Source organism: Tinamus guttatus, unplaced genomic scaffold (assembly GCF_059628265.1).
Source record: "Tinamus guttatus ecotype Peru unplaced genomic scaffold, ASM5962826v1 Tinamus_guttatus_pri_ptg000123l, whole genome shotgun sequence".
Classification (NCBI taxonomy): Eukaryota; Metazoa; Chordata; class Aves; order Tinamiformes; family Tinamidae; genus Tinamus; species Tinamus guttatus.
In genome coordinates, this window is record NW_028288657.1 from 2,153,885 (window position 1) to 2,179,953 (window position 26,069).

At 70.0% G+C, this 26,069-nt stretch overlaps 5 protein-coding genes across 5 annotated transcripts; 2 read left to right on the forward strand and 3 right to left on the reverse strand.

The window, feature by feature from the left end:
- Positions 1–807: 807 nt before the first annotated feature.
- HR (HR lysine demethylase and nuclear receptor corepressor) lies at positions 808–7,094 on the reverse strand. Its single transcript, XM_088521511.1, has 16 exons — positions 6,558–7,094; positions 5,687–6,299; positions 5,341–5,539; positions 4,498–4,715; positions 4,274–4,423; positions 4,062–4,142; positions 3,896–3,993; positions 3,737–3,812; positions 3,522–3,661; positions 3,249–3,446; positions 3,009–3,180; positions 2,438–2,724; positions 2,285–2,372; positions 1,877–2,208; positions 961–1,080; positions 808–891 (listed from the first exon to the last, which is right to left on the reverse strand). The coding sequence occupies exons 1-16, from the start codon at positions 7,092–7,094 to the stop codon at positions 829–831; spliced, it is 3,372 nt and encodes a 1,123-aa protein (XP_088377637.1). The 3' UTR covers positions 808–828.
- Positions 7,095–12,619: 5,525 nt separating this feature from the next.
- REEP4 (receptor accessory protein 4) lies at positions 12,620–15,340 on the reverse strand. Its single transcript, XM_088521412.1, has 8 exons — positions 15,234–15,340; positions 14,089–14,161; positions 13,934–14,010; positions 13,717–13,837; positions 13,510–13,623; positions 13,066–13,198; positions 12,804–12,967; positions 12,620–12,729 (listed from the first exon to the last, which is right to left on the reverse strand). Exons 1-8 carry the CDS (start codon positions 15,263–15,265, stop codon positions 12,664–12,666), a joined length of 780 nt encoding a protein of 259 aa, XP_088377538.1. The 5' UTR covers positions 15,266–15,340; the 3' UTR covers positions 12,620–12,663.
- A 2,765-nt stretch (positions 15,341–18,105) lies between these two features.
- On the reverse strand, positions 18,106–21,148 carry LGI3 (leucine rich repeat LGI family member 3). The gene is made up of 8 exons (XM_088521483.1): positions 20,919–21,148; positions 20,004–20,075; positions 19,853–19,924; positions 19,699–19,770; positions 19,545–19,616; positions 19,248–19,417; positions 19,013–19,177; positions 18,106–18,929 (listed from the first exon to the last, which is right to left on the reverse strand). The coding sequence occupies exons 1-8, from the start codon at positions 21,122–21,124 to the stop codon at positions 18,112–18,114; spliced, it is 1,647 nt and encodes a 548-aa protein (XP_088377609.1). The 5' UTR covers positions 21,125–21,148; the 3' UTR covers positions 18,106–18,111.
- Positions 21,149–21,932: 784 nt separating this feature from the next.
- Positions 21,933–22,824, forward strand: SFTPC (surfactant protein C). Its single transcript, XM_088521414.1, has 5 exons — positions 21,933–21,981; positions 22,055–22,201; positions 22,310–22,450; positions 22,522–22,632; positions 22,706–22,824. Exons 1-5 carry the CDS (start codon positions 21,937–21,939, stop codon positions 22,811–22,813), a joined length of 552 nt encoding a protein of 183 aa, XP_088377540.1. The 5' UTR covers positions 21,933–21,936; the 3' UTR covers positions 22,814–22,824.
- A 1,277-nt stretch (positions 22,825–24,101) lies between these two features.
- LOC148595310 (uncharacterized) lies at positions 24,102–25,129 on the forward strand. The gene is made up of 5 exons (XM_088521413.1): positions 24,102–24,143; positions 24,245–24,591; positions 24,676–24,754; positions 24,837–24,947; positions 25,026–25,129. Exons 1-5 carry the CDS (start codon positions 24,102–24,104, stop codon positions 25,119–25,121), a joined length of 675 nt encoding a protein of 224 aa, XP_088377539.1. The 3' UTR covers positions 25,122–25,129.
- Positions 25,130–26,069: the final 940 nt, after the last annotated feature.

The window sequence follows — 26,069 nt, forward strand, 5'->3', positions numbered from 1 at the left end:
GGGGTGCAGCAGGGTGCAATGGGGCAGGTTCGCGGGGCGCCTGCAGCCCCCCCCCGGGCTCCGCCGCGCGCATGCGCGCACCGCCCCCGACTCACCGCGCGTCCCGGGGCTCCGTCGCGCGCACGCCGTCAGCCCGCCCCCTCGCCGCCCATTGGCCGCCTCGCGCGCCGAGCTCGCTTCCCATTGGAAGCAGGGCTCAGGCGGGGCGGGGCTAAGGCCTTAGGGGGCGGGAGGCGGTGCGCGTTGCGTACTGCGCATGCGTTTCAGCCCGCCTGGCGCATACTGCGCAGCGCATGACGTCATGTGCTGCGCAGTGCATGACGTCATATGTTGCGGGGCCTCGCACATAGCGTGATGCGCGGTGCACGGTGCTTGTTGCACGGTGCTCATTGCATATTGCACGGTGAACGCTGCATATGGCACGACGCACACAGCATACATTGCGTCCTGCACCGCACACCACGGGACAGGGGACACTGTCTAGTTTCCCTGTTGTCACTAGGGCAGGGGCAGGACATTTCCAGGCCGTGGTCCTTGGGGTGGCTGCGCAATTCCACCCTCTCCATGCCACATCACGCTGTGCTGCATAAGGAATTGCAACCCCAGGAGCGGTGCTGGCAATGAATAGCAATATTCGGGTGCTCCCCAGCCTGTGCATGCGCTTGGCGAGGCAGAGACCGCACCAAACTCATTTCACCGATGGCTGCAGACACCTTTATTTCCCGCACGGTGCCCTGGGCCCCCCGGCCGGCCGGCGGCAGCGCGGGGCACCGCTCCGTGCTGCATCCCAGCGGCTCCGGCGCCGCGCGGCCCCGCTCCGCTGCCCTCCTATTTGCAGCCTTGCAGGACGCCCACGGCCTCGCGCACCGCCGAGAAGATCATGGCATCCACCTGCGATGGGACAGAGCCGGGGTCAGCCCTGCTGTCACCCCGTCCCCAGCCCCGTCCCCAGCCGCTGACCTGGGCACGGAGGTGGCGCGCGGTCCCGGTGGCGCCGGTGCTGGGATCCCGGAGGCGGGCGGCGCTTTCCGGCGAGAGGAACCGCTGCTCCACGTTGACCGTGCCCGTCAGGGTCTGCACCTACCCAGAGGGGGCCGCGGTGTCACCCGCACGCGGAGGCCAGTGACATGCGAGACTGGCAGTGCCAGGATGCCCTATCCCACAGCACGGCCGGAAAGGAGCATCCGTGCGGCTGCATTGCTCGTGCACGCTCACACGTTGCCTGTGCGAGCTCATGCAAGCTCATGCATCGCTCACACATTGCTCGTGCAGGCTCGTGCATTGCTAGTGCAAGCTCACACTTGTACAAACTTGTCACTCACACATTGCTCGTGCATGCTCACACATTGCTCACACATTGCTCATGCATGCTCACACATTGCTCCTGCAAGCTTATGTATCGCTCATGCACGCTCACACATTGCTTGTGCAGGCTCATGCACTGCTAGTGCAAGCTCACACTTGTGCAAACTTGTCACTTGTCACTCACAAATTGCTCGTGCATGCTCACATATTGCTTGTGCACGCCCATACATTGCTCATACATTGCTCGTGCAAGCTCATGCATTGCTAGTGCAAGCTCACACCTGTGCAAACTCGTGGCTTGTGCACGCTCACACATTGCTCTTGCAGGCTCATGCATTGCTGGTGCAAGCCCACACTTGTGCAAACTTGTCGCCTGTCACTCACACATTGCTTGTGCATGCTCACACATTGCTCGTGCAAGCTCACACCTGTGCAAACTCATTGCTTGTGCAAGCTCACACATCGCTCTTGCAAATGCAGGAGGCTGCATCTGTTTTTTTCCACTGTGGTGCCATCCCCAGCCGCTGCCACCCCCACGAATGCCCCCCGTGGGTGCGAAGCAGCCCCGTACCTGGTGGGGGGCTCTGGCGGGGACCAGCACGGCGTCACCCAGGAACTGCAGCAGGGCCCAGCCGCTGACGCCGCATTCGTCGCGCAGCCGCCGCCGCAGCCGCACGTCCAGGTAGCAGGCGCCGGGCTCCATCCCTGCATCCCGGCCGGTCCGCGCGGTGCCGGGATGCGCGGGGCTGCCGGCGGCGCCCACGCTCCGCAAGAAGTCACGGATGCGCCCGGCGTCCTCGGCGCGGAACACGTGCCACAGGGCGCCGGGGCGGCTGCGCGCGTCCCCGAGGCGCTCCCGGAGCGCCGCGGCCACGCCGGCCTCCTCGGCACGCAGCAGCAGCCCTGCGGGTGCAGGGAGGACATAAGCGGCACCGAGGGGACCACAGGGTCCCCTCAAGCCACGCTGGTGTCACCGTACCGGGCCGGTCGCGCGGCGCTGCGCCCGCGTGCACCAACACGCTGACGGAGTCGGCCGCCTCCACCGTGAGCTCCTTGGTGCCGCCGCTGCCGTCCGGAGAGCCTGGCGGGGCGAGCGGGGAGGTGGCAGAGCCGCTGTCCCCGCGTGTCCCCCCCTGCTGTCCCCGTGCTCACCGTGGGTGACGCGGAGGCGCGGGCGCAGCCAGCGCGCGCCCCGCTCGCCGCGCAGGTGGGAGGCCAGGTTGAGGCGCCCGCGGGGGCCGCAGTACTCGCGCAGCGGCAGGCACGCGCGCAGCTCGGCCGCTCTGCGCCGCAGGGCACGGGTGGCACCCGGGGACGGCGCCCGGTGCCCCCCCGGCGCCCGCTCCGGCGCCCACCGGCAGCGCTGCGGGTCCCCGGGGCTGCTCTCCAGGTCGCCGTCGCATCGGGGCTCGGCACAGGCTGTGGGGACGGAGAGCGCGGCCTCAGTGCCCGCCACCACCCTGGGTGTCCCCGCCAAAGCCACCAAGGGCCCTTGTGCATCCAGGAGCCCAGGGAAGGGGCCGAGGCACTTTTGACATGCAACGCATTGAGACCCGGCAAACTCATAGCATGCAAACCCATTGCACCCCCAAAAATCTCATTGCACGCACGAGCAACGCATTCCCCCATCCCAACTTGCGCTGTCCCCTGTCCCTCCGTCCCCGCCGTGATGCCACCCGTCGTCGCGGCGCGGGGTTGCCTACGGGAGCCGTGGGCGAAGCCGTCCCCGCCGCGCTCGGTGGCGCCGCGTGCGCGGGTTGGTGGCACCTCTCCGTCCCGCGCCTCGAGCTGCCACTCGCCGTGGGGCGGGCGCAGGACCTCGGGCACCCCCGTCCGCCCGTCCAGCCGCTCCTGCAGCCCCGACACCAGCACCGGCTGCAGGGGAGGGCAGTCAGGGCGCCGCGTGTCCCCGGGGCGCGGGGATGCGGGGACGCAGGGCTCACCTGGCCCTGCCGCCAGTGCTGCTGGAAGAGCGCGTAGGCGCCGGGGAGCTCGGGCTGCAGCAGCCACAGCGGCCCCCCGGGTGCCAGCAGCCGGTGCGAGGCCCCGCCGGGGACCGCGCGCCCCGAGTGCCGCTCCTGGATCTTCCTCTCCACCACGCGCGCGATGATGCTCTCCAGGAGCGAGGCCAGGCGGGCGTCCTGGCGAGGGGAGCGCGTGGGGACCCGTGCGCCCCGGTGCCGGCGGGATGCCCGGGGGACACGCGCGGTACTCACGGCCGGCAGCGCGGGCGAGACGGGCGCGAAGGCCATGCGCACGGCGCCGTGCGCCGGGCACAGCTTCACGGCCGTGGAGGCGAGCAGCTCGCGGAGGCGGGCGCTGTGCGCGGGCACCCCCGGGGCGCCCGCCGGGCCCGCTGCGGCGGGAGGCAGCGCTCAGGGCATCGCCCGTGTCCCCGCCGTCCCCGCCGTGTCCCCCCGCCAGCTCCTACCTTCCTTCGCCGTCCGGGATGCGTCGGCTTCGCCGGCACCGCTGGGTTTCACGTGCGGCATCTCCGATCCTGGCTCCTGCAACACCCCAGTCTGTGGTCCCTGCCCTGATCCCGGTGCCCTCCGCGGGTGTCCCTGCTGGTCCCCGTGTCCCCCCGTACCTGTGCGCTGCTCCGGTCCCCCGTGGCGCAGGGGCAGCGCACCGGGATGCCGGCGCGGGCGCGCACCTCGTGCAGCAGCGTCCAGAGCTCACCGAGCACTGCGGGGCGGGCACGGCGCTCAGCGCCCGGCCCCGCGGCGCCCGGCCCCGCCGCGCGCGGCACCCACCGTGCGTGGGCACGAACTGCGTGGGCACGAGCGAGCCCACGTCGTGCTGCTGCCCGGGGACGCACTCGGGACCCGCCTCCGCTGCAAGGAGAGGATGCGCTGGCCCCGCGCGCAGACCCCGGGGCGCCCATGAGCAGGTGCCACCGGGGCTTGCAACCCGCTGGGACCACCGTGCCCATGGCATGGGCTCCGCGGCCCCCCAAAAATCGCACCTTGGCTGCGCTCGTGCCGCCCGCGGCCGTGGCAGTCGGGGCAGAGCTGGAAGCCGCAGCGGGGGCAGCTCCAGTGCGAGTTGAAGAGGCCGCGCTGGCAGGCGTCGCAGAGCCGGGGGGCTCCGTCCCCGCGCCGCCACGCCGCCCCCTCTGCGGGCAACGTCACCCGTGAGCGCCCACGCGCCGCCCGCCTGTCCCCGTGTCCCCCCGGCCGTGACACTCACGTTGCGGCGCGGCCGCCCGCCAGGCCGCCCGGTCCCTGCGCACGGCGTCGCAGAAGGCATCGCCCAGCACCGCGAGCAGGTACTTGGCCGCGCCGGGCTCCGCCGCGGCGTCCCCGCGCTCGGGGCCCGCGGTGCCCAGCTGCAGCGTCAGCGCCCGCGCGTCCTCCAGGCTGCACACACCGGCCGCGCGCAGCTCCCCGCCGGGCCCCGGCGCCAGCCTGCGTGGGGACACGGCGCTGGGGACGGTGGCATGGGGACACAGCAGGATGCTGCAGCGCCCGCCGGGCACCGAGTGCCCTCTGCTAATGGGCACCGTATGCCCGTCTGTCACCAAAAGAACCGGCCTGGCAGGGCCATTGTGGAGCGTGGCCTCGAGGCTGCTCCTGGGCTACCTGGAGCTCGTCAGCAGCAGCAGCAGCATCACCACCTTCATCATCATCATCATCACCATCATCACCACCATCATCACCACCATCATCATCATCACCATCATCATCATCATCACCATCACCATCATCATCACCATCAGCATCAGCATCACCATCATCACCATCATCATCACCATCACCATCAGCATCACCATCATCACCATCATCAGCATCATCATCAGCATCACCATCATCATCACCATCATCAGCATCATCACCATCATCATCATCATCACCATCACCATCACTATCATCACCATCATCATCACCATCACCATCAGCATCACCATCATCAGCAGCATCACCATCACCATCATCACCATCATCATCATCACCACCATCATCATCATCACCACCATCATCATCATCACCATCATCAGTGCTGGGGGCATCGCTGCCAATGAGCCCCCCTCACCTACGGAAGTGCAGCAGGCGGCAGGCGCTCTCAGGGGACTCTTCGTCCTCGTTGTCCTCGTTGTCCTCGTCATCCTCGATGTCCTCGTTGTCCCCGCCGGTGGCCCCGCGGGTGGCGCAGGCGCAGCACCGCGGCACGCTGGCGGGCAGCTCCGTGCAGGGCACGCTCTGCAGGTGCCACCGCTCCCGCCGCCCTGCGCCTGTGCAAGGGACGCGGAGGGGACACGGTGGGGCCGGCCGTGTGGGGACAACCCGGCCCGTGAGGACGGCGCCGAGGAACTGGGCCAGAAAGTAGGGCTGCAAAGTAGGGCTGGGAATGGGGATGCAAATCCCTGCGGCGGCCTCACCTCCCTCTCCTGGCTCCGTTGGCCCCTCCGCCGGGATTGCCGTCCCCTCCGGAGTGCCCGCGCGCTCCGTGGCCCGGGTGCCCCGTTTGGCAGCGCCGGGCGCCTCGGCGGCGCCGTGCGGGCGCTTGGCCGCGCGCTGGCCCTCGGCGGGCGCCTTGCAGCAGGGCGAGCACTGCGCCGAGTGCCGCGTGAGCCACGTCTGCTTCAGCTTGGGCGGGTGGCCGGGCCAGCCCGCCGTGGGGACACCCGCGGCCGCGTCGCCGGCGGGGCCCGGCGCGGCGCACGCGCATCCGGCCGGATCCTCCGCCTGGGAAAACGGGTAGAGCCGCGGGGACGGCTCCCTCGGTGCCGGTGGCGACGCAGCTGCCGGGCATGGATGCGCCAGGCTCTCCGGTGCCGGCTCCGAGGGGAAATGGTCGGTGTGGGGCCAGGCGCCAGGACAGGACCCCCTTGGCGCGCTGGGCGGCAGCAGCAGGAGCGGGTGTCCCGTGGGACCGGGATCTGCGTCCCCATCCTGCCTGGCTGTGCCCGCCGGGGCCCTGCTGAGCAGCGGAGATGGCACTTGGTCCTCGGCCAGGAGGGGGAAAACAGCGTCCTTAGGGGGGTACGAGTCCTGCGGGCACCAGCAGGGCATTAGCTTGGTGGCAGCCCAGGCAGGGGCACCCATGCCGGCTCGGGGAGCTGCACCGCGCTCTTGCCGCGCGCTCGGCACTGAGCAGCCCTGCTCTGGAATGAGCCCCGGGGCCGCTCGTCCTACATCCCTGCGGATACCTGCATCCCCATGGGTGCCCACGCGCCACCCTGCATCCTCGTGGGCACCCACACGCCGCTCGGCATCCCGAGCGCTTGGCACCCTGTCCCCAGCACTTACCTTGTTCCCAGAGCTGGCGGTGCCATCGAAGGGACCCGGTGCCGCCTTGCGCCGCGGTGGGGGGCTCAGGTAGAGGGGCTGCCCCCAGGTTGGTGCGTAGGGCGCCAGGCGCCAGTCCATGGCAAAACACCCCTCGCTCGGCGCCCCGGGGCCCTCGGGGCCCAGCCCGAAGGCCGACTCAGGTGGCAGCAGCGGGGACACGAGGAAGGGGCCGCGCTCGGCCAGCAGGAAGGGGCAGTGGTGGCAGGCGGGGACCTCGCCGTCCTCGTCCCCCCGGGCGCTGCCCCGCGGCTTGCCGGGCTGCTGGCCACCCGCCGTGGCCAAGGGCAGGGGGTAGCGGCGGTAGCCGTGGCTGTAGCGCGCCAGCGGCGCGGCCAGCGCGGCCTCGGGCCACCGCGGCGCCCGGTGCCCCGTGCCCGCCTCCGCCTCGCCCGTGGGCGCCCGGGACGGGGTCCCCGCGGCGCTCTCCGTCACCCGGGCGTCCTGGGCTCGTCTCCAGTGCAGCAGGGCCTCCCCGGTGCTGGTGTCACTGGCCATGCCGCTGCACCGCGCATGGGGCGCACGGTGCCACCCTGCGCCCTGGGGACAGAGGACTCGCTGGGGGCGGCAGACCCCACGCGCGGTGGGTGCTGCTGTCCCCGTCCCCCCCTCCATGACTGCAGAGCCCCCCAGGACAAGCGAGCGGGTGTCCCCCGCCCCGGCGCGCACGCGGTCTCCGCGCCGGGGCTGGCCGCGCGCCCGGCGCTGGCACCCGGCGCGGGGCGGCCGTGCCCCACGCAGGCATCCGCCCGCGGCCAGGGCTGCGCCGCGTCCCGGGAGGGCTGCTGGCAACGGGGGGGTCGGCTCCCCGCTGCCCACGGCCGCTCCGGGGGGAAATGCCGGGGGGGATTTGCAGGATTAGCCCCGCTCCGGAGCCCGGGCACGCACCGCTCCGCGGGCGCTCGCGGCCGCTGCCACTCACCCGCACGAGCCCAAGCGCCGCGGTGCCCTCCGGACCCCCCGCTGCCCGCACACCCCACAGGCACGGGTGGCACCGCGAGGGGCAGGACGCCCGTGGCCGTCGCCGCGGCGCGAGCTACCTGGCACAGCGCGGGGACGCCGCGTGAGCGCCCGCGCCGCCCGCGCCGTCTCACCGGGCACCGGCGGGGGAGCCGCGGGGCAGGAGCGCCTAGAGCCGCAGGACGGAGGGGTCGGGCTCCGGGATGAGGAGGACGCAGAGAGCCACCCGCGGCACCCGCTGCGTGTTCCTCCCCGCGCGCTGCAGCGGTGCCCGCCGCTCCATGGGCACCGCAGGGGCAGCGCGACCCTTGCGAGCCGCCGGTCGCGGCGGTGGCAGCGGTGAGCACGGGGCTCCCGGGGCTGCGGCGCTGACGCCGGTGCTGCCGGGCCGGGCCGGCGTGGGGCCCTCCCAGCCCCGGGGCACCGGCGGAGGCAGCCGGGGCGCAGCGTGTGCCAAGGGCAGGTGTGTTCAGCAGCCGCCGTGCAAAGAAAGCGCCTTTTGTTTGGCGGCGCGACTGAGCCACCCCGTGCCCCAGCAAAGGTGCCAGCGGGACCCAGCCTTGGTGACACCAGAATGGGGACAAGAGCAGCCCGGCGCCAGGGAGATGGGCACCAGCAGCCGCCCGCTTGGGGACACAGAGGTGTCCTGAGGGCTGGACACCCTCCCAGGCAGCTGGGACAGAGGATGCTGCGAGCGGCAGAGAGTGGGACCGGGGCGTGCGGGGCTGGGGACGCCCCGGTGCGCGCACGAGCGGGTTTACATAACGCAGGTGCGTGTGCGCCCCGCGAGCTGCCGGCCCCGCGTTATGTAAACGCTCCTGGCACACGCCGTGCCCCGGGGAGCGCGCGGTGGCCGCGGCGCCCCGAGCATCCGCGCGCCGCCGCGACCGGGAGCTGCTCGTTAACCCCCGCCGGGAGCCGCCGCAGCCGGCGCGGGACACCCGGGGGGCTCTTTCCTGCCCCCCAGCTGGAGCCCTTGGCATCCGCGGGGCCGCGGGCTGGGGTGACACTGCGGGGTGCACGGGTGACACTGCGCGGTGCACGGGGACGGAGAGCGGAGCCGGGTCCTCGTGCGGAGGCTCCCAGGTCTCCCCCGCAGCGGAGGAGCCCGGCTGGACCGGCCCGGTCCCCATCCATCCCGGCCGGCTGTGCCCTGCCTGGGCTGGCACCAGCACCCTGGGGCCACCAGTGCCCTGTGGCATGTCCCCCCCCTCACCACTGCCAGCATCCTGTCTGTGCCGGGAAAGCAGCCTGAAATCCAGCTTTTCACATGCAAAACCGCTCAACATCCCCCTCCCTGGCTGGCCAGAGCCCCTACGCTCCCTCTGTCTTGGCCTCCCGAAGCCCCTGCCCTTCCTCCTCCTCCTCCTCCTGCCAGCCCCAGATTCCTCCCTGTGGCTCCAGCGCCGACGCGGAGCCCCGTGCCGCCGGCACCCACCTACCTGCCCGTGCTGGGGGACGGGTGAGGATGAGGAAGGCGAGGGTGCGGGTGGAGGAAGGCAGCGCGCGCCCCGCGCCCCGGGCGAGCCGCCCGCCGCAGCGCTCGCTAATCTGCGCCCGGTGCTTAAAAACGTCAAACCTCGGGGAGGCTGGAGGCTGCGCGGCGCGGAGGGCACGGGAGGACACGCACTCCCACACGAGGAGCTTTCTGGGAATTAGGGCCACAGCCCAAGCGCTCCGGCAGCGCGCGGAGCTCCGGCCGCGCCGGGAGCCGGCCCGCACGCTCCCGCACGCTCCCGCGCGCCGGCCCCGCTCCCACGGCCCTAATCCCCTCACCGGGGGACTAATCCCGCTCCGCACATGGGGACGGGGAGCGGCGGCGGATGCCACAGCCACATAGGGAGCCCAGGGCATCCCGAACATCCCGGGCTTCCCGCCGCGCTCTGGGCACGTCCTGGCAGCCCCGGGTGTCTGGGCACCCGGACAGGCTGCACTGGGGTGTCCCCCTCGCCGCGCTGGCATCCCCGGCATAACCGTCCATCCCTCCCTCCCCGTGACCCAGTAAGACCCGGTGTCACCGTGTTCCTCTTGTCCTGCCTCCTCCCAAGGGGCCACCCCTTCCCTTGCCGTCCCCAGGCACCTCTGGGATGCAGCGGACCTGGAAGGTCAAGGCTGGGGACAGGGCAGAGCGACGCGCAAAGCGGTTCCTCCGCATCCAGAGGATCCCTCCTTACCTGCATCCCGTCGTCCGTGCATCCCTCCCTCCGGAGGAACGGGTTGCGCCCCACAAGGAGGGAGCACCCAGGGGCACGCGGGTGCCAGGGGGACCAACCTACCTGGCAGCAGCCCGGGGTCCTGCTGCTGTCCGAGGAGCAGCTTCGCTTGGCACAACGGGCCAAGAGCCGCGCGCTCGGTGGGGACACGCACTTGGTGGGGACACGCACTTGGTGGGGACACGCACTTGGTGGGGACACGCGCTCGCCTATTTGGAGCAGCACAACCCGGCCATGCACTGGCCTCCTGCGAGCCCAGCGCTTCATCCCGGCTTCCCCAACTATATTTACACACTCAGTAACTCCCCGAGTGCGTCCCTCCGGCCCCCATTGGCTACCAATTTACATAAAATTATAATAGCGCTTACTCGCTACATCCCTTACAAGTGCTCAGGGGACAGCGCTTCACCTGGGCAAGGGTCTTTTGGGTGGGATCTTTAGCATTAAAATGAAGGCAGTTCCCTTAAGCAGAGACAGACCTTGGGCTTCCTTAGCAGTGTGTAAAAACAGCTGGATTTTAACGAGCAGCTCCAGGTTGGCCTTGGTTAAGGAATGCAGACTGCCCGCGCTCCTGATAACTTCCTCCGTCCTACGAGACACGGGGACATCTGCTCTCCCGAGCTTTAAATGGCACGAATTGCTCACGAAATGCCCACCCCGACCGTATGGTGCAATCGAGCCGGGACTCCCCTGCCCCGCGGGGCCGCCGTTAAGCGACGCGCAGCGCTGCGCTCGTGAGCCCGTCTGCTAAAAATACCGGTGGTGGTGGCGGGGCCATGTGTGCGCGGCCGCACGCGGCGGCGGCGGCCGCTGACTCAGGCGCCGGGGGCGGATCGGGCCGGGGGGGCTGCAGGGATCCCGGCATGGGCTACCGGGGGGCTCCGTGTTGTCCCGCGGGATGGAGGTGGTTGGGGTGTCACGGGGCTGCAGGGGACACGGCCGTCACCTCCTTGTCCCCCTGCGGTGCCCGGCCGCCGCGGGCTGTGCCCACCGTGAGGATGGGCAGCCCTTAGCCCCGGGGACACCGGGACGGGGACACGTCCTGCCGCTGGCTCCGGGTTGCGGTGACCGCGGGGCGGCCGCGGAGCCGAGGTTGGTGTCCTGACCCCGCGCTCGCTAATGCGGAGCCCGAGCGGGCGCGCGGGGAAGCTGATTAGGGGACGCGAGCGGCCCCGGGCGCCCGGCTTACGCGGCCTCCCGCCACCCCGGCGCGGGCAGCGCGCGGCGCTCCTCGCCCGCATCGCCGGGCTCGGCGCCGTGCGCGCCGCGGTCCTGCAGCCCCCGCGCGCGGGCAGCGCGGCCGGGCGAGCTCAGGTCAGCCGCGTAATTGCGGCGCTGGGGCCGCGCCAGCGCGGGGAGATTACGGCTTTGCTGACTGCAGCCTGGCACCGGCCCCCGCGCTGACACAGCTGCCAGCAGCCGCTGGCACCGGAGGGGCCGCCGGGTCCTGTCCTGGGAGCTGCGGCGGCTCCGACGGCTCCCAGGGTTCCTCCGGGAGCAGGGAGAGCAATTCCAGCCCTACAAGGCGCTGGGAGGGCCCTGTGCCGCCCTGATGTATCCAGGACTTCATTTCCCCCAGCTGAGCACACACGGGGGTTGCATCCCGCTCCGGGCCGTATCCTCGGAGGAACCACGCTCCCTAAGCGGCTTCCGCGGGATTACGGGCACCCCTGGGCCCTGCCCCCGGCCGCACCCAGCCTCCTTGGGTGCTGCTTTAAGTAATCGTCTCCGAGACGGTTTTATACCCCTAATCCAGCCACCTCCACCTAAGCTGAGCCCGAGCCCCGTGTGCCCCTTGGCGCTCCCCCTGCAGCCACCCCATGCCCGGGTAGGAAACCTCTGCCCACATCCCGAGCCCCACAGCCCCGGAGAGCAGCCAGGGTTTAAAAATAACCTTGGCGCGAGGATGCGGCAGGAAGGATTGGGCACGAGGGGATTGATGGAGAGCAGGGCACGGGAGGACAGAGGGCTCCCCAGGGCACGGAGCGGGAGATGGAACGCGAGGGTGTCACCTCGAGCCACCACGCGCTGCCCGGGAAGGCTGCGCTGCCTCCGGCACCAGGGAGAGGAGCAAAGGGAGCCGGGCCAGGGCTGGGCGCGCTGGGGTGGCAGCCAGAACGGGGACCCCACTGGCCGCAGCCCAGCCTGGGTGGCAGCAGCCAGGGCACGGTGACAGCAGGGACATGGTGGCAGCTGCTGCCACACCACGGGAGCCACGGTACTGCAGCAAGCAGCCGTGATGCAATGCCAAAAAACAGGATCCAGCGGTGCCTGCTGCCCTCCCAGGCCAGCACTGAAGCCCTGGCGGGTGTGAAAGTCAGAAATAAGATTTATTGTCCATGTACAAAACTCCTGTGTGGGAGAGGAAGGGGTGAGGAGCGGCGTGTGCCAGCAGGGCAGGGGCTGCTGCTCTGCTTTCAAGTAAGGGGGACACACGGCCAGGACGGCGTGGACGCTTGGCGGAGGACAAAGGGGACAAGGCACATGGCTGGAGGAGAGGGGACACGGGGAGTAAGGCAACGTGGTGGCAGGAGAGGGGGGTCCCGTGGGGACACGGAGCAGAGGACGCTGCTTCCCCACGGAGCCCTTAGTGTTCACCGGAGCAGGAGCGGCCGCCGGTGCCGACCTGCAGCAGCGGCGCCGGGGACGGAGCCGTCCTCCCTCCGCAAGGACGAGCAGCCAGGAACGCCCCGGCCGTGCAGGCAGCCAGGAGGAGGCAAGGGACAGACAGGAAGGTGACAGAGAGGAAGGAATTTGCAGTGTGGAGCAGCAGGGACCCCCTGCCCGACCACCCGGCGCGAGGCACAGGGGGTGGAGCGGCCGTGGACGCGCAAACCGTGACTCCCTCCTGGTGTCGCAGCAGCAAACGCGGGTTAAGACTCCTGGCGAGGGCACTAACTGTCCTGGTCCTTCTGCACGGCCTTCCTCCTGATCCGGGCACGCACCGGGCGGGAAGAGCCCTGCACGGGGAGAGCAGGGCTCGCATTCTGCTCGACACGGGCCGGCCCCAGGCCGGGAGCCCCGCGGCCGTTACCTCTTTGCCCTGGGGCTTCTTCTTGGCCGAGCGCAGGCTCTGGCTCCGGGAGAGCGGCTTGGCATCCCAGCCGTGGGACGCGGCGCGGGGCGAGTACGGCGAGTCCGACCAGCACTCCTCCTCGTCCGTGTCGCTCTGGCGCTGCCACCCGGCCTCGCGGTAGCCTGAGGGACAGCGGTCACCCGCAGCGGTCACCAAGGGCCCCTGGTGCAGAGCACGCAGAGACGGACGGGAACGTGCGGATCCCGGCCCCGCTGCTCACCCAGCGGCTGCTCCGGGCCCTCGGGCTCCTCCAGGTACAGCGGGTCTCGGTAGCGCACGGGCGCCTCGTCGGGGAGCGCGCGCAGGTCCTGCATGCTGAAGCTGCGGAGCCGCCCGGCCAGGGCGCCCTGGCTCTGCACGGGGAGAGGAACCGGTGCAGGAGGATGGAAACGAGCCCGGGGCACCGGGAGACCCGAAGCACCGGGCGGGAGCGGGACCAACACAAAGCCCGTGGCGCGGGATCACCGGGACCCCACGGCGGCCCGGGCACCGAGGCACCCACGGGCAGGTCGCCGCTCGCCCGCGCACTGGGAGCGTGCGGGAGGCTGGGCTGGCGCAGCCGGGAGAACAGGAAAGGCGAGGAGAACCGCCAACAACACGGGGCAGCAATTCCCTGCCGGGATCCCGGGGCAAGTGCGGAAAACCGGGGTCCTGCTCACGGTACCTTGGTGGCCGCCTGGACGGCGGCGGTGGCCGCAATGTTGAGGCCCTTCTTGCCGAAGCGCACCATGGCCTCGTAGCTGCGCTCGCGCGCTTGGACGATGTACGTGTCGATCTCCTGGCGAGACAGCGGCCGCGGCGCTGAGCGCGGGTGGCCTTGGGGACAAATCCGGCCCCGGCAGCCGCCCCAGCCCCGCTCTTGTCCCCATACCTGCTCCTTGCGGGACAGCGTGGGGTGCACGACTTTGCGGTACAGCAGGCTGGCTCCACGGGTGTAGGGGGACAGCAGCCAGATGACAAAGGCCATCTTGATCTCGTAGTAGAAGGGAAACCTGCCCAAGAGGTGAGGAGGCGCCGGGGATCCTTCCGGACCCGCTCCCAGCACCCTTGGGAGCCCCGGAGCAGCCGTGACCACGCGCCAGCCTTACCAGGAAATAAATATGTCAGTGAAGGTCTCCGTGGCCATGAAGATGGCAAACACGATCCAGTACATCATCCAGCGCACCTGCGGCGGGGGCGGCAGGGCCGTCAGCGCGGGAGCGGAGCGCTCCGGCCGCGCCGGCCCCACGTCCCTCGTACTCACGTATTCCCGGATGTTCTTGGTCTTCACGGCCTTGTAGGACGCGTAGGCGGGATAGAGCGTGCCGAAAAGCAGCCTGTAACGCAGCGGGGGAGTGAGGCCCGCGGGCCACCACGCGTAGAGCAGCAGCAGCAGCGAGTAGCCCAGGCGGCGGCCCCAGCGCCGCAGCGTCGCCTTGGCCCCCTCCAGCACCGCAACGGGCAGCGGGCCGGGCCCGGGGAGCCGGGAGGGCGCCAGCGCGGAGCCTCGGTGTCCCCGCGAGCCGGTGTCCCCGCGAGCCGGCGCGGGCGGCACATCCGTGCAGGGACCGGTCCGACCTGCCGGAGCGGCCGCGCCGGCGCCGCGGTGCATGTTCGGCTGGAGGCAACGCGCAGGCAGCAGCCCCGGAGGCTTCTGTGGCCACCAGAGCCTCTGCTAATGGGGACGTCAGCCACAAACGGCAGCACAGCCCCGGGCACGGCCAAACGCGGCTGGTGTCTCCCCTGCGGGTGGCACCCGGGTGTCCCCAGGGCAGATCCCCTCACGTGGCCGTGAATCAGCCGCTCCCACCCCGGCGAATGGCACGAGGAAGTCCCCGAGTCGCTGGCCAGCCTCATGCGGGCACCTCCCCGGGGCTGAGGCTGCTTTTGGGACGCTCGGCCGTCCCTCGGAGGTCCCCAGGGTGTCCCCAGGCCTCCGGGGGCAGCTCCCGGTGCAGCAGCTCCCTCCGTGCCTGGATCCAAGCCCCTTGGTGTGCCAAGTTGTCCCCTGGCTGCAGTTGCCTTCCCATCCCAGCGCTCCGCGGAGCCGGGAAGCGGTGCCGGGCGCTCCGGGGGGACGAGGCGCTGCCTGCGGAGCCGGGGAGCCGTCCTGGCAGCCCGGGAATCCCGGCCCCGCTTCCCGGGAACGGCGGCCACGTGCCGGCACGGGCTACCCGTGCCAAGGACCATCCGGGCCAAGGCGGTGCCGAGCCCCGCGCCCGGGAGCGCGCGGCTGTCACGTCTAATGTAAATATTTAGCGGAGCAGAAGAGACGCAGGGCCCGGAGCTCCGCAGAGCCGCGGGCGGCCCCGCACCCTCCCCGGGGCCCCGGGACCGCCCGGAGGCCGCCGAAGCCCGGAGCCACCCCCCGCCCCGGCCCTCCCGGTACCCGGTACCCGCCGCACTCACACCACGGCGCGGCTCAGGATCCACGACACCATGACGCGGGCCGAGGGGGGGCTCCCGCCGGGCCGCCCGCCGCGGCGGCCGGAGCCCCCCGCCAGCGGGCGGGCACGGGCGGCACCGAGCGCCCGGGCACCCCCCCCCCGGCGCGGAGGAGGGCGGCGGCGGATGCGGAGCGCCCGGGCCACCCGCCCCGTGCGGAGGGGGCGGCGGGACCCGGCGGGACGGACCGGACCGGACCGGACCGGACCGGGACGGACCGGACCCCCCCGCGGCGCGGCCGGAAGCGGCGGCAACAAAGTAGCAGCTTGAATGTAGCAACGGCACCGCGCATGCGCCCGGGGCGGCGGGCCCGCGCGCCGCGCTTAAAAGGGTAAAGGCGGCTCTTAAAGGGGCCGCGCGCCAAGGGGCGGCGCCCCGCGGCGGGGGGCGCGGACCGGTGCCCATGGCTATCCCCATCCCCGTGCCCATTCCCAACCCTGTGCCTATGTCTATCCCCATGCCCATCTCCATCCCCATTCCCATCTCTGTCCCATCCCCGTGCCCATTCCCAACCCTGTGCCTATGTCTATCCCCATGCCCATCTCCATCCCCATTCCCATCTCTGTCCCATCCCCGTGTGCATTCCCAACCCTGTGCCCATGGCTATCCCCATCCCCATGCCCATCTCCATCCCCATTCCCATCTCTGTCCCATCCCCGTGTGCATTCCCAACCCTGTGCTCATGTCTATCCCCATCCCCGTGTCCATCTCCATCCCCATTCCCATCTCTGTGCCATCCCCGTGCCCATCCCCATCCCTGTTCCTATTCCCATCCCCATCCCTATGACCATCCCGTGCCCATGTCTATCCCCAACCCCGTGCCCATCCCTATCCCCGTGCCCATTCCCATCCCCATCCACATGCCCATCCCCATTCCCATCCCTGTGCCAGCCCCATGCCCATGTCTGTCTCCATCCCCGTGCCCATTCCCAACCCTGTGCCCATTCCCATTTCTGTGCCCATGCCCATCCCCATGCCATCCTCGTGCCCATTCCCATGCACAGCCTTGTGTCCATTCCCATCCTTGTGCCATCCCCATGTCCACTCCCATTCCTATGCCTATCCCAGTGCTCATTCCCATCTCCCATCCCCATTCCCATCCCTGTGCCCATTCCCATCTCTGTGCCTAGGCCCATCCCCATGCCCACTCCCATTCCTATGCCTATCCCAGTGCTCATTCCCATTCCTATGCCCATTCCCATCCCTGCACCCATCCCCATGTGGGGGGCAACCTATGACCTCTATCCCTATGTGAGCACCCATCCCTATGCCCATCCTCATCCCCGTGTCCATGCCCATCTCCATCCCTGTGCCCATCCCCATCCTCATCCCTGTGCCCATCAAATCTGCTTTCTCAGTTTGAAAGCAAGCAAGCATACAAGAAAGGCAGGGAAGGACCCAGGGGATCTGCCTCAGGTGATCATAGAATCATAATGATTGGAAAAGACCCTCAAGATCACTGAGTCCAACCATAAACCCCTCACCACCATTCCTGCTAAACCGCATCCCTAAGTGCCTCGTCTACATGTTTTTTAAGTACTGCTAGGGGTGGAACAGGCACCGCATCCCTGGGCAGCCTGTTCCAATGATTCATGGCTCTTCCCGAGGAATCTGCCTTGGGATGGGGTTCTCAGGGCGCTTGGGGGTGCCTGCCCCACTGCAGGGTACACGTGAGCCTGCACATCCCACCAGGATAACGGGATTGGAAGAGCCAGGCCTGACATGCGGGAATGCCGGGGCTGCGGGAGCCGGGATTCGGGCTGTCGGGTCCCGTCAGGCTGGGAGCAGAGGTGCCCGTGCAGGTGCCACCCTGACAAGCTCCGCAGGAAAGGGCAGCTCTTCCCCTCCTCGAGACTTGCTGCTGAGCCTGGCGTCACCGTGCTGGGCCACCGTCCCCGGCACCCTGGGCCACCCCAACCCCACTTCGAGGCAGTTCCAGACAGGACACCCCCCTCTGCCAAGGCCCGCTATGTCCTGGGGCACAGGTTACCTCGGAGAAGCTCCTTATTTGTGTGCTTAATTGGTGGTTTTTCGCATGCATATTTATACGACTGTAAGACATGGAAAATGCTGCCTGGGAAACCTGCCGAGCAGCCGGTGCTGCAGCCTGCGAGGCCGTATTGCCCCATGCAGCCCTGTCCTGCTGTCCCCTCCGCTGCCCCGAGGCCACCCTTGCCCATCCCTGTCCCCATCCCCATTCCCAGGGCTTAGGGCAGAGCACCCTTGTTGCGAGGAGAGGGCTGAGGGATGGGGAGCCACCTCGGTGCTGCCTGGGGAGCCTGGCAGCCCTCCCGGCCCCGCGTCCCTCCTCCTGTCCCCTGGCTCCGGAGTCGCGGCAGGGAGTCACAGTGTGTTTATTGTGGGAGCATTTCTGCAGGGCACGTCCGCCTCGGGGTGGTGGCACGTACGCCTCGGGAAGGGGACACGGACGCCTCGGTGCGGGGGACGCGCGGGCTCCGGTCCCGGGGGACAGCAGCTGCACATGCGGGAAGAGGGGCTGGGAGCAGGACGAGCCCTGCGGCACTGCCTGGGGGCATCCCGCATTCCTGGGAGCATCCCACGCTCCTGGGAGCATCCTGCATTCCTGGGAGCATCCCACATTCCTGGGGGCATCCCGCATCCATGGGAGCATCCCACTTTTCTGGGAACATACAGCTTTCCCAGGAGCATCCCACCAGGCTCGGTGCCCGGCCCCAGCTGTGCTCCCAGACCCACCGCAACCCCCAGTTCCTTCCCGGGGCCGCCGGCCTCCCCCAGCGCTCCCGATGGGATGAGCACGGGCGAAGCAAGCAGGGGAGCTGGGAAGGGGCTGGGGGGGCCGTCCCGCTGCCCCCCATTCCCTCTAGAGGCTGAGATCCACCACCACGTGCCGGTAGACCAGCGTGTTGGCCTTGAAGCTGGGGGCCAGCAGGAGCTGCACGTCGGCGGCCGGCACGTAGCGGAAAGCGCGCGGCGCCTGCACCGACAGCTCCTGGAACTTGGCGAACTTCTGCTTCTCCTCCTCCCACAGGTAGACGTGCGTGAAGGAGAAGTCACTGCCCAGGGCCAGGTACTGGCGCTGCCCCACGGCGAAGGGCTGCATCACCATGGAGCCGCGGGACGGCAGCGTCTGCAGCTCCACGAAGCGCTGCCCTTCCCAGCGCACCACCTTGGAGTCGCCGATGTAGCGGCTGAGGCAGAGGAAATGGTCCCGCTTGGCCTTGAAGTGCTTGACCATCTGCACGTCGAGCACGTCGCCCACCTCGCCCTGCGGCGCGAACTGCTTCTGCGCCCGGTTCCACTGGTAGATGACGGGCGCCTGGGAGCTGCTGGAGATGATGAGCCGGGGTTTGCCCTCGTTCTCCACGTACTCCACGTCGGTGTCGCGGTGCCAGGCGTGCAGCGCCTGGTGGGAGTAGAAGCCGTTCTGGCTGAGGCGGTAGAGGCTGGTGGAACCCGCCTTGGAGCTGTCGGCGATGACGAAGTACCAGTCGCCCTCGATCTGGAAGGCCTCGATGTCATTGGGCTTGCGGGTCTTCTGGCTGTCGATGTCCTGGATCTTGATGAACTTGTCCACCGTGGTGTCCCAGCGGTAGATGTAGGAGCCCCCGAAGAGCTGCGCCACCACCACGTAGAGCTGCTCGTGCGCCACGATGGGCTTGCAGTGCACGGCCGAGTGGGCTGCGAGGAGGGGGGCGTCACCCGTGGGGACGGGGCGCGCGGACGGGCAGGACGCCCTCCCCGCGAGCCCGCGGCCGCCTCACCGGGGATGCGGTCGAAGTCGCGCAGCTTGCGCTCCACGTAGTCCCACTTGAGCACGGTGCAGCTGCTGGCGCCGGGCTGCGCCAGGGCCAGGTACAGGTCGCTGGCGTAGGTGAAGGGCTCGGCCGACACCGCCTGGAAGGGCAGCACCTGGTGCACCACGAAGTCTGCGGGCAGAGGTGGCCGTGAGGACGCGGGCAGCCCCGCGCCGGTGCCGCCCGGCCCGCGGCCCCGTACCCGTCGTGATGCACTCGAAGTCGGCGAGCGCCAGGTCGCGGATGCGCTGGCCCTGCCGCTGCCCGGGGCTGCTGCAGAAGACGGCGGGCACCGTCGTGTTGGTCGTCTCCAGCCACTCCACCAGCCACTTGATCTTGCAGTCGCAGACCAGCGCGTTGCCCCGGAGGTCCCTGCGTGGCGGGGGGACACGCGAGATGCCACCACGTCACCCCCTGTCCCCAAAGAGAGCCCAAGCCCCAAGCCAGGGCGTCGTGCCCTGCCACCCCAGCGCGGTGCCCCCGGGCTCGGGGGCCTTACAGGTCACTCAGGATGTCCAGCGGCTTGAAGAGGTCCCTGGGCAGCGTCTGCAGGTTGTTGTTGGCCAGAGACCTGGGGGCAGAAGAGGGGCCATGTGGGGGGCCGCAACGGGCAGGGGGGACACGGCCACCACGCAGGACCCGCCGCTACTCACAGGTGGGTCAAGGACTTGAGGCCGCGGAAGGTGCCCTTGGCGAGCGCCTGGATGTCGTTGTTCTCGATGAACCTGGGGGCGGCAGGAGACGCTGGCGCCTGTCCCCGTGCGGCCCCCGTGCCCGTCCCCCCCGGCGCGGGCGCCCGGCACGCACAGGTACTGCAGGTGCGAGAGCCCCGCGAAGGCGCCGTCGCCGATGAGCGCCAGCTTGTTGGAGTTGAGCAGCCTGCGAGGGAAGCGGGAGCGGTGAGAGCGGAGCCGGGGGGCACCGCGGAGCCCGGCGCCGCGGCCGCGCGCCCACCTACAGGAACTGCAGCGACGGGATGTGGGCGAAGGCGGCCTCGCGGATCTCCGAGAACGCCGCGTTCACCATGGTCCTGCGGGCAACACGAGGCTGCTGAGCCAGCCCCACCGCCTGCCTCCAGCTGGCACCGCGGGCACGGGGCGCTCGGAGCTGCGCAGGGGCTGGCACAGGGTCTATGTGTATCCGGGAGCTGCAGCAGTGTCACCAAGGCCCCCGGCTTCCAGTGTCACCAGGGCACGCAGTGGTCGGAGGTCAGTGCCCACCTGGCCGCGTGGCAGCGCCCGCTCCTGGCTGCTGCACGTCTGCAGTGTGTGCACACACTGCATGCACGCTTGCACACAGCTGCACACACTGCATGCACACAGCTGCATGCACATGCATACAGCTGTGCACACTGCATGCGCATAGCTGCACACGCTGCATGCACACACACAACGGTGCACACTGCATGTGCACTTGCACACACACCTGCGCACACTGCATGCACGCTTGCACACAGCTGCACACACTGCATTCATGCTTGCACACAGCTGCACGCACTGCATGCACACACATACAGCTGTGCACACTGCATACGCGCTTGCACACACACCTGCGCACACTGCATGCGTGCTTGCACATGGCACACACTGCATGTGTGCTTGCACATGGCACACCCTCCATGCACACTTGCACACACATGTGTGTGTGCACATGTACACACGGTGCCTTCCCTGTGCCACCGCATCCCCAGGGCGGTGCTGCCTGCCAGCCCTGTCCCCTTGGGGCGCCGGTGGCCAAGGTCACGGTGGCGCAGCAGGGCAGGGCTCCATCCACCGCTGATGGATGGCTGCAGAGGAAGGGAACTGCCGGCTTCCCCCTGGTCCCATGCAGAGCTCCTGTCCCCATCCCTGTCCCTGTCACACCGGGTACTCACAGCGAGATGACCTCGGGGGGCAGGTTCCTGGGGATGGCCTTGGAGTCCACGCAAAAGGCTGTGTCACGGGTGCAGGAGCAGCTCGGGGGACAGGGGGGCGGCCGGGGGGGCCGCCGGGCGCCCGTGGGCATCCAGACACAGCCCAGGGCCAGCAGCAGGAGCAAAGCAGAGCCCCCGGGGGCCCTTGTCCCCCGGCACAGCCCCATGGCACCGCCCGAGCCCTGCTCCGCACGCGGTGGATGCAGCTCCGTGTCGCCGCCCGGCCGCACAGCGAAGGCCTTTTGTCCCCGCGCTCCGCGGAGCCGTCAGCGTCCAGGGGACGCGCTGGCGGTGACAGCGGTGGCTGCCGGCGCCCGCGCGGCTGCTCTGCAGAGCCCCATGCTGCTGCGCTGCGGCGGGGAGGGACGCGCCGGGGGCGGAGGGATGCGGCTGAGTGACAGCGCGGGCATCCGTGCCCGGGCCTGGGGACGCGCGTGACGCCGGCGTGCGGACACGGGGACCGTGCGCCAGGGCCGGGGGCTTGGCCACGGGCCGGTGTCCTGGGTTTGCAGGGGTGACACCGGCCCAACGCCGCAGCCCTGTGGTGGCCGCGGCGGCGCTGAGCTCATCGGTGGCCTGACTGTCCCCGTCCCAGGCACCGCGCGGCCGCCGATGCTGCCAGCTGTGCCTCGCTGGTGCCACAGCTGCAGCGGGTGCCCGATCCACGGGCCGCCCCGATGCTCCCTGCGCCCTCCCTGGTCCTTGTCCCCCTCTCCTTGGCGCGGAGGAGGTGGCTTTGGACATGGTGACGTGGTGGCCGCGTGCCAGGGCCCCGGGCGCTGCCACCCTGCTGTTTGCCTTGGCACCAGCCCAGCCGCCTCGAGAAAGGGCCCTTGGTGGCTTTTGTCCCCCCCGGGGGGGCTCTGCAAACAGAGCACGAGTGGCCTCTTGGCATCTCCCCGGCTTCCTCCCCGCGATGCCGCCCCTATAAATGTCCCGGCAGTGGCTGGCGTGGGGACGGGAGCTGGAGCGGGACACGATGGACGGCGGCTCCAAAGAGGCGCTCATGGAGGAGGCCCCTCCGGTAAGGAGGCAGCCGGGGAGGCGCGCGGGGCCGTGCAGGGTGTCCCCCCGCGCTCACCCCGCCGTGTCCCCAGCGCTACTCGGCGTCCCCGCGGCCGCCCTGCGGCCCCCGGCAGCTCGGGTGGCTGCTGGGGGCGGCGCTGGCCGCGGGGCTCGGCGTGGCCGTCGTCGCCAGCGTCCTGCTGCTGGGGCTGCGCCTGGCCGAGGCGCGCGCCGAGACGGTGAGGACCGCGGTGCCACCGTGGGACCGGACCGGACCCGGACGGCGGCACCGCCGCGCGGGACGGGGCAGGAGATGCCCCCCGTCCGAGCCCCCTGCCCGCCCCCAGGTGCTGCGCGTGGGCATCGAGGGGCTGCACGGGGACGGGTCCCCGCAGCAGCTCGCCGTGAGCCGCAGGGAGAGGACGGGGACGTTCGCCGTGCGGGACGGGCTCAACTCCTCCGCCATGCTGGTCTATGACTACGGCAAGGTGCGGCGGGAGGGGACAGGAGGGTGGCCGTGGTGGGCAGGGGGGTCCGACGGGGGTCCCTCCGCGAGCAGCTGCTCATCAGCTACCGCTCGTGGCGTCACCCGGCCTGCTACGTCACCCGCATGGACCGGGACAGCGTCCAGGGGCTGGATGCCGTCACCGCCACATTCCGACGGCAGCAGGTGAGCGCCGGGATGGCCTCGGGGATCAGAGCTAACCCGGCTCGGTGGCGATGGCCCTGGTGTCCCTTTGCAGGCTGAGCAGCAGGAGAGCGGCGTCCCCGGAGAGCCCCTGGGCGACCGCTCGCTCCTGGGCATCACGGCCAACGTCCTCTGCAGCACCGTGCCCGTCTACTGGGCCTAGAGGCTGTGCGGACACTCCTGATGTCACCTCCCGCACGGACGTGTCTCCTCCTGCATGGCCCCAGCCTGTGCACGGTGGCGGTGGCCTCGGCAGGGCCGTGCCATGGCCATGCTGCCACCCTTGGCTGGTGGCACTTGCAATAAATGAGTGTCTGTGCTTTGAGCTGCGTGTGTCTGTCTGCAGAGTACACTGTCCCCCGGTCCCCAAATGTGGTTCTCATCCTTCCCCACTGTCCTGCCACTGTGGCAGCGCTCCTGGAGAGCGTCCTGTCCCTGTCCACCCAACCACCGTCCTTGTGTGGATGGCATGGAGCCACCACGGGCCATGTCCCCGCAGGAGCCTGGCCCAGGGCTGCGTGAAACACACACGGGGCATCTTGTCCCCTTCCCTGGCCCTCGCACCCTGGAGCCCAAGGCCATCCAGGGGGGATTCTGCATGGAGACACTGGGAATCAGTGGGGTGCAAGGGGAAAAAAGGGGGCCCTGGGAGGAGAAATGATGCAGGGTCTGGCGTGGTGCCACCTTTCTGTGGGCGTCTGAGGCGGGTCGGTCCCCAGGGACCACTGAGGGGCCCGTGCGAGGAGGGTGGTGGCACCCGTGGGGCTGGCGCTTGGCAAGGGAGCCCATTCCCCCCCTTGGGGACACGGACCAGGACACTCCGCTCCCCGACACCCCCGTGGGCTCCCGTCCCGGCGAGGTGCCAGGTGAAGGGGGTGCACGCGGCCGAGGGGAGGAAGGTCCCACGGCCTCCCCTGCGCACGGAGCTCGCGAGCGCAGAGCGCTCGAGGGGCTCAAGAGCCTGGGGACGGAGGCGCCCTGCGCCACGTGCGCCCTGCGCACCCTGCGCACTTGACGCTCGCGCGCAGCGGTGCCCAACGCGGCGATTTCCCAATGGACCCACCTGTGGGCACAGCCAAGCGGCCGTGCCCATGCCAGCCTTGGGGACACGACCCCGGGCCGCGGGGTGGCCGCTCGCTTTGATGTGCGCTTTGCCCACGGGGAGCAGCTGCAGGTGCCCGGGCCGGCCCCGCCGCCGGGTTTACTTTGGCTCCGCTCGCGGGGAGCCGAGAGGCTCCGGGAATGGGGACAAGGGTCCTTGGGGGCTCTCGAGCGGCCGATTCCCAGGGGAAAGGGCTCCGGAAAGGCCGTGGGCAAACAGAGGTGGAGAGCGGGGCCGCTCGCCCGCGCCGCCCTCTCCTGCAGCCCCGCGCCCCGTATAAAGGCCCCATCCTGGATGCCACCCACATAGCCTGGGCTGGCAGCAGGAGGAGGAGGAGGAGGAGGCAGGCATGGAGAGCAGCATGAAGCCCGTGGTGGTCGAAGACCCGCCGGTGAGTGCCGCGGGGTGGCCCTGGGGACAGCCCTGTCCCCGCCGGGAGGTCCCCCAAGGCCCGTGCCGCCCCGCGCTCACGTCCCGTCCCCGTGTCCCCAGGACGCGGCGCTGAGCTGCTGCTGCCCCGGCTGCTGCGCGCTGCCCTGCTGCAAGCTCTGCTGCCTGCCGTGCTGCAGCCTGTGCTGCCCGCGGTGCGCGCAGCGCTGCTGCGGCGGCTGCGGCGGCTGCGGCGGCTGCGGCGGCTGCGTCCGCGGCTGCCTCTGCTTCTTGCCGCGCCTGCTCTGCTACCTGCCCCGCAAGCTGCTCAGCTGCGGCCACTGCCGCTGCCTGCTGCTCGTCGTGCTCGTGGTGCTGCTGCTCGTCATCGTCGTCGCCGGCGTCCTCCTCATGTGGCTGCGCGTGGCCCCGCACGCCGACGACGTGAGTAGGGGACGGCGGGGGACGGCGCGGACGGCGGCACGCGGTGCGTGACTCCCCGCGTGTCCCCAGCCGCTGGAGAGGACCCTGGCCTGGCCGTGGCTCCCCATGAGGGTGCGGGATCAAGCGGCCACCTTCTACGTGGACGGTGGTGACGGGGACCCGGCCACTGTCATCTACGACTACGAGCATGTGAGCAGATGCGGGGAGCGGGACCGGGCAGCGGCGCGGGGGACACGGAGGGCAGAGCTGATGGGGGTCCCTCCATGAGCAGCTGCTCATCAGCTACCGGTCCTGGCGTCACCCGGCCTGCTACGTCACCCGCATGGACCGGGACAACGTCCAGGGGCTGGACGCCGTCACCGCCACCTTCGAGCATCGGCAGGTGAGCGCCGGGATGGGCAATGACACCCGCTGTGGTGCCACGTCCCTGCGGGTGACACGGGACCGCCTGTCCCCGCAGGCGGAGCGGGCGCTCCTGGAGCCGCTGGACGATCGTTCCCTCCTGAGCACCGCGGCCAACGTCCTCTGCAGCGTCCTCCCCATCTACTGGGCCTGAGCGTCCCCCGGTCCCACGCGGTGTCACCGCTGCCCGAGGGGACACCCGCAGCGCGTGGGCGCGTGGGACACTGAGCGAGCTGTGGGGACACGCGGTGGCGGCCGCCTCGCCGCAGCCGGTGCTGGGGACAGCTGGTTTGTCACTTAGTCTCAGCTTTGCCAAACCCAAGTGCGAAAATAAGCTTTAAAAAAAGAATGACGTTTAAAGAAACAAGCTTCTTTGGCCTTAAAAGTACAGCCAAGGGCTGCAAGCAGCATCCGAATGGGAGCTGTGATCCTGCCGTGCCGCAGGGGGCTGGCCCAGGCGTCCCGGGCTCCTGGGTGGCCGTCAGTGACACCAGTTCTGCAGTGCCACCCACCGGACACCCCCGTGTCCCCCGTGGGGTCCCAGCCCTAACTCACACCATGGCCACGGTCACAGGAGAGGTGTCCGCTCTCCTCCCGCGCGCACGGTCCGGGGAAGCCTTTCCCACCCCCGCCTGGGAACGTGCAAGCTCCAAACGTTTCAAGGACGCAGGAAAACAAACAGGGAGCGCGAATCCCGCGGGTGCCCATATGGAGCGGTGAGGAGCCAGCTGTGCGCGCAGCTGGAGGGGACGCTGACCTCGTGCGCTAGGCACGCGGGTCGCTCGCGGCCCCACCGCCCCGGTCACCTCACCTTGGTACCCCGGTGTCCCCCAGGACCCACACTGGGACCCCCCCGAGGCTGCCCAGCCTCCCGGCTCCGCATGCATCCGGCTTCCAGCACGAGCAGGGCCATTGGGATCCAGGCTCCGCGCTGCACCGTGGCCCCGCTGCGCAGGCCTCATCCCGCATGGATGCGGCTGCAATCCCTGCGGGAGCTTCCCAAGGGTCACCGCCCGGCTGGGAGGGACCCGGGGACAGCACGCAAGAGGCCACAAGGGCGCCAGTTCCATAAGGGAGCAAAACTCCTCCAGGCTGGTCTCTG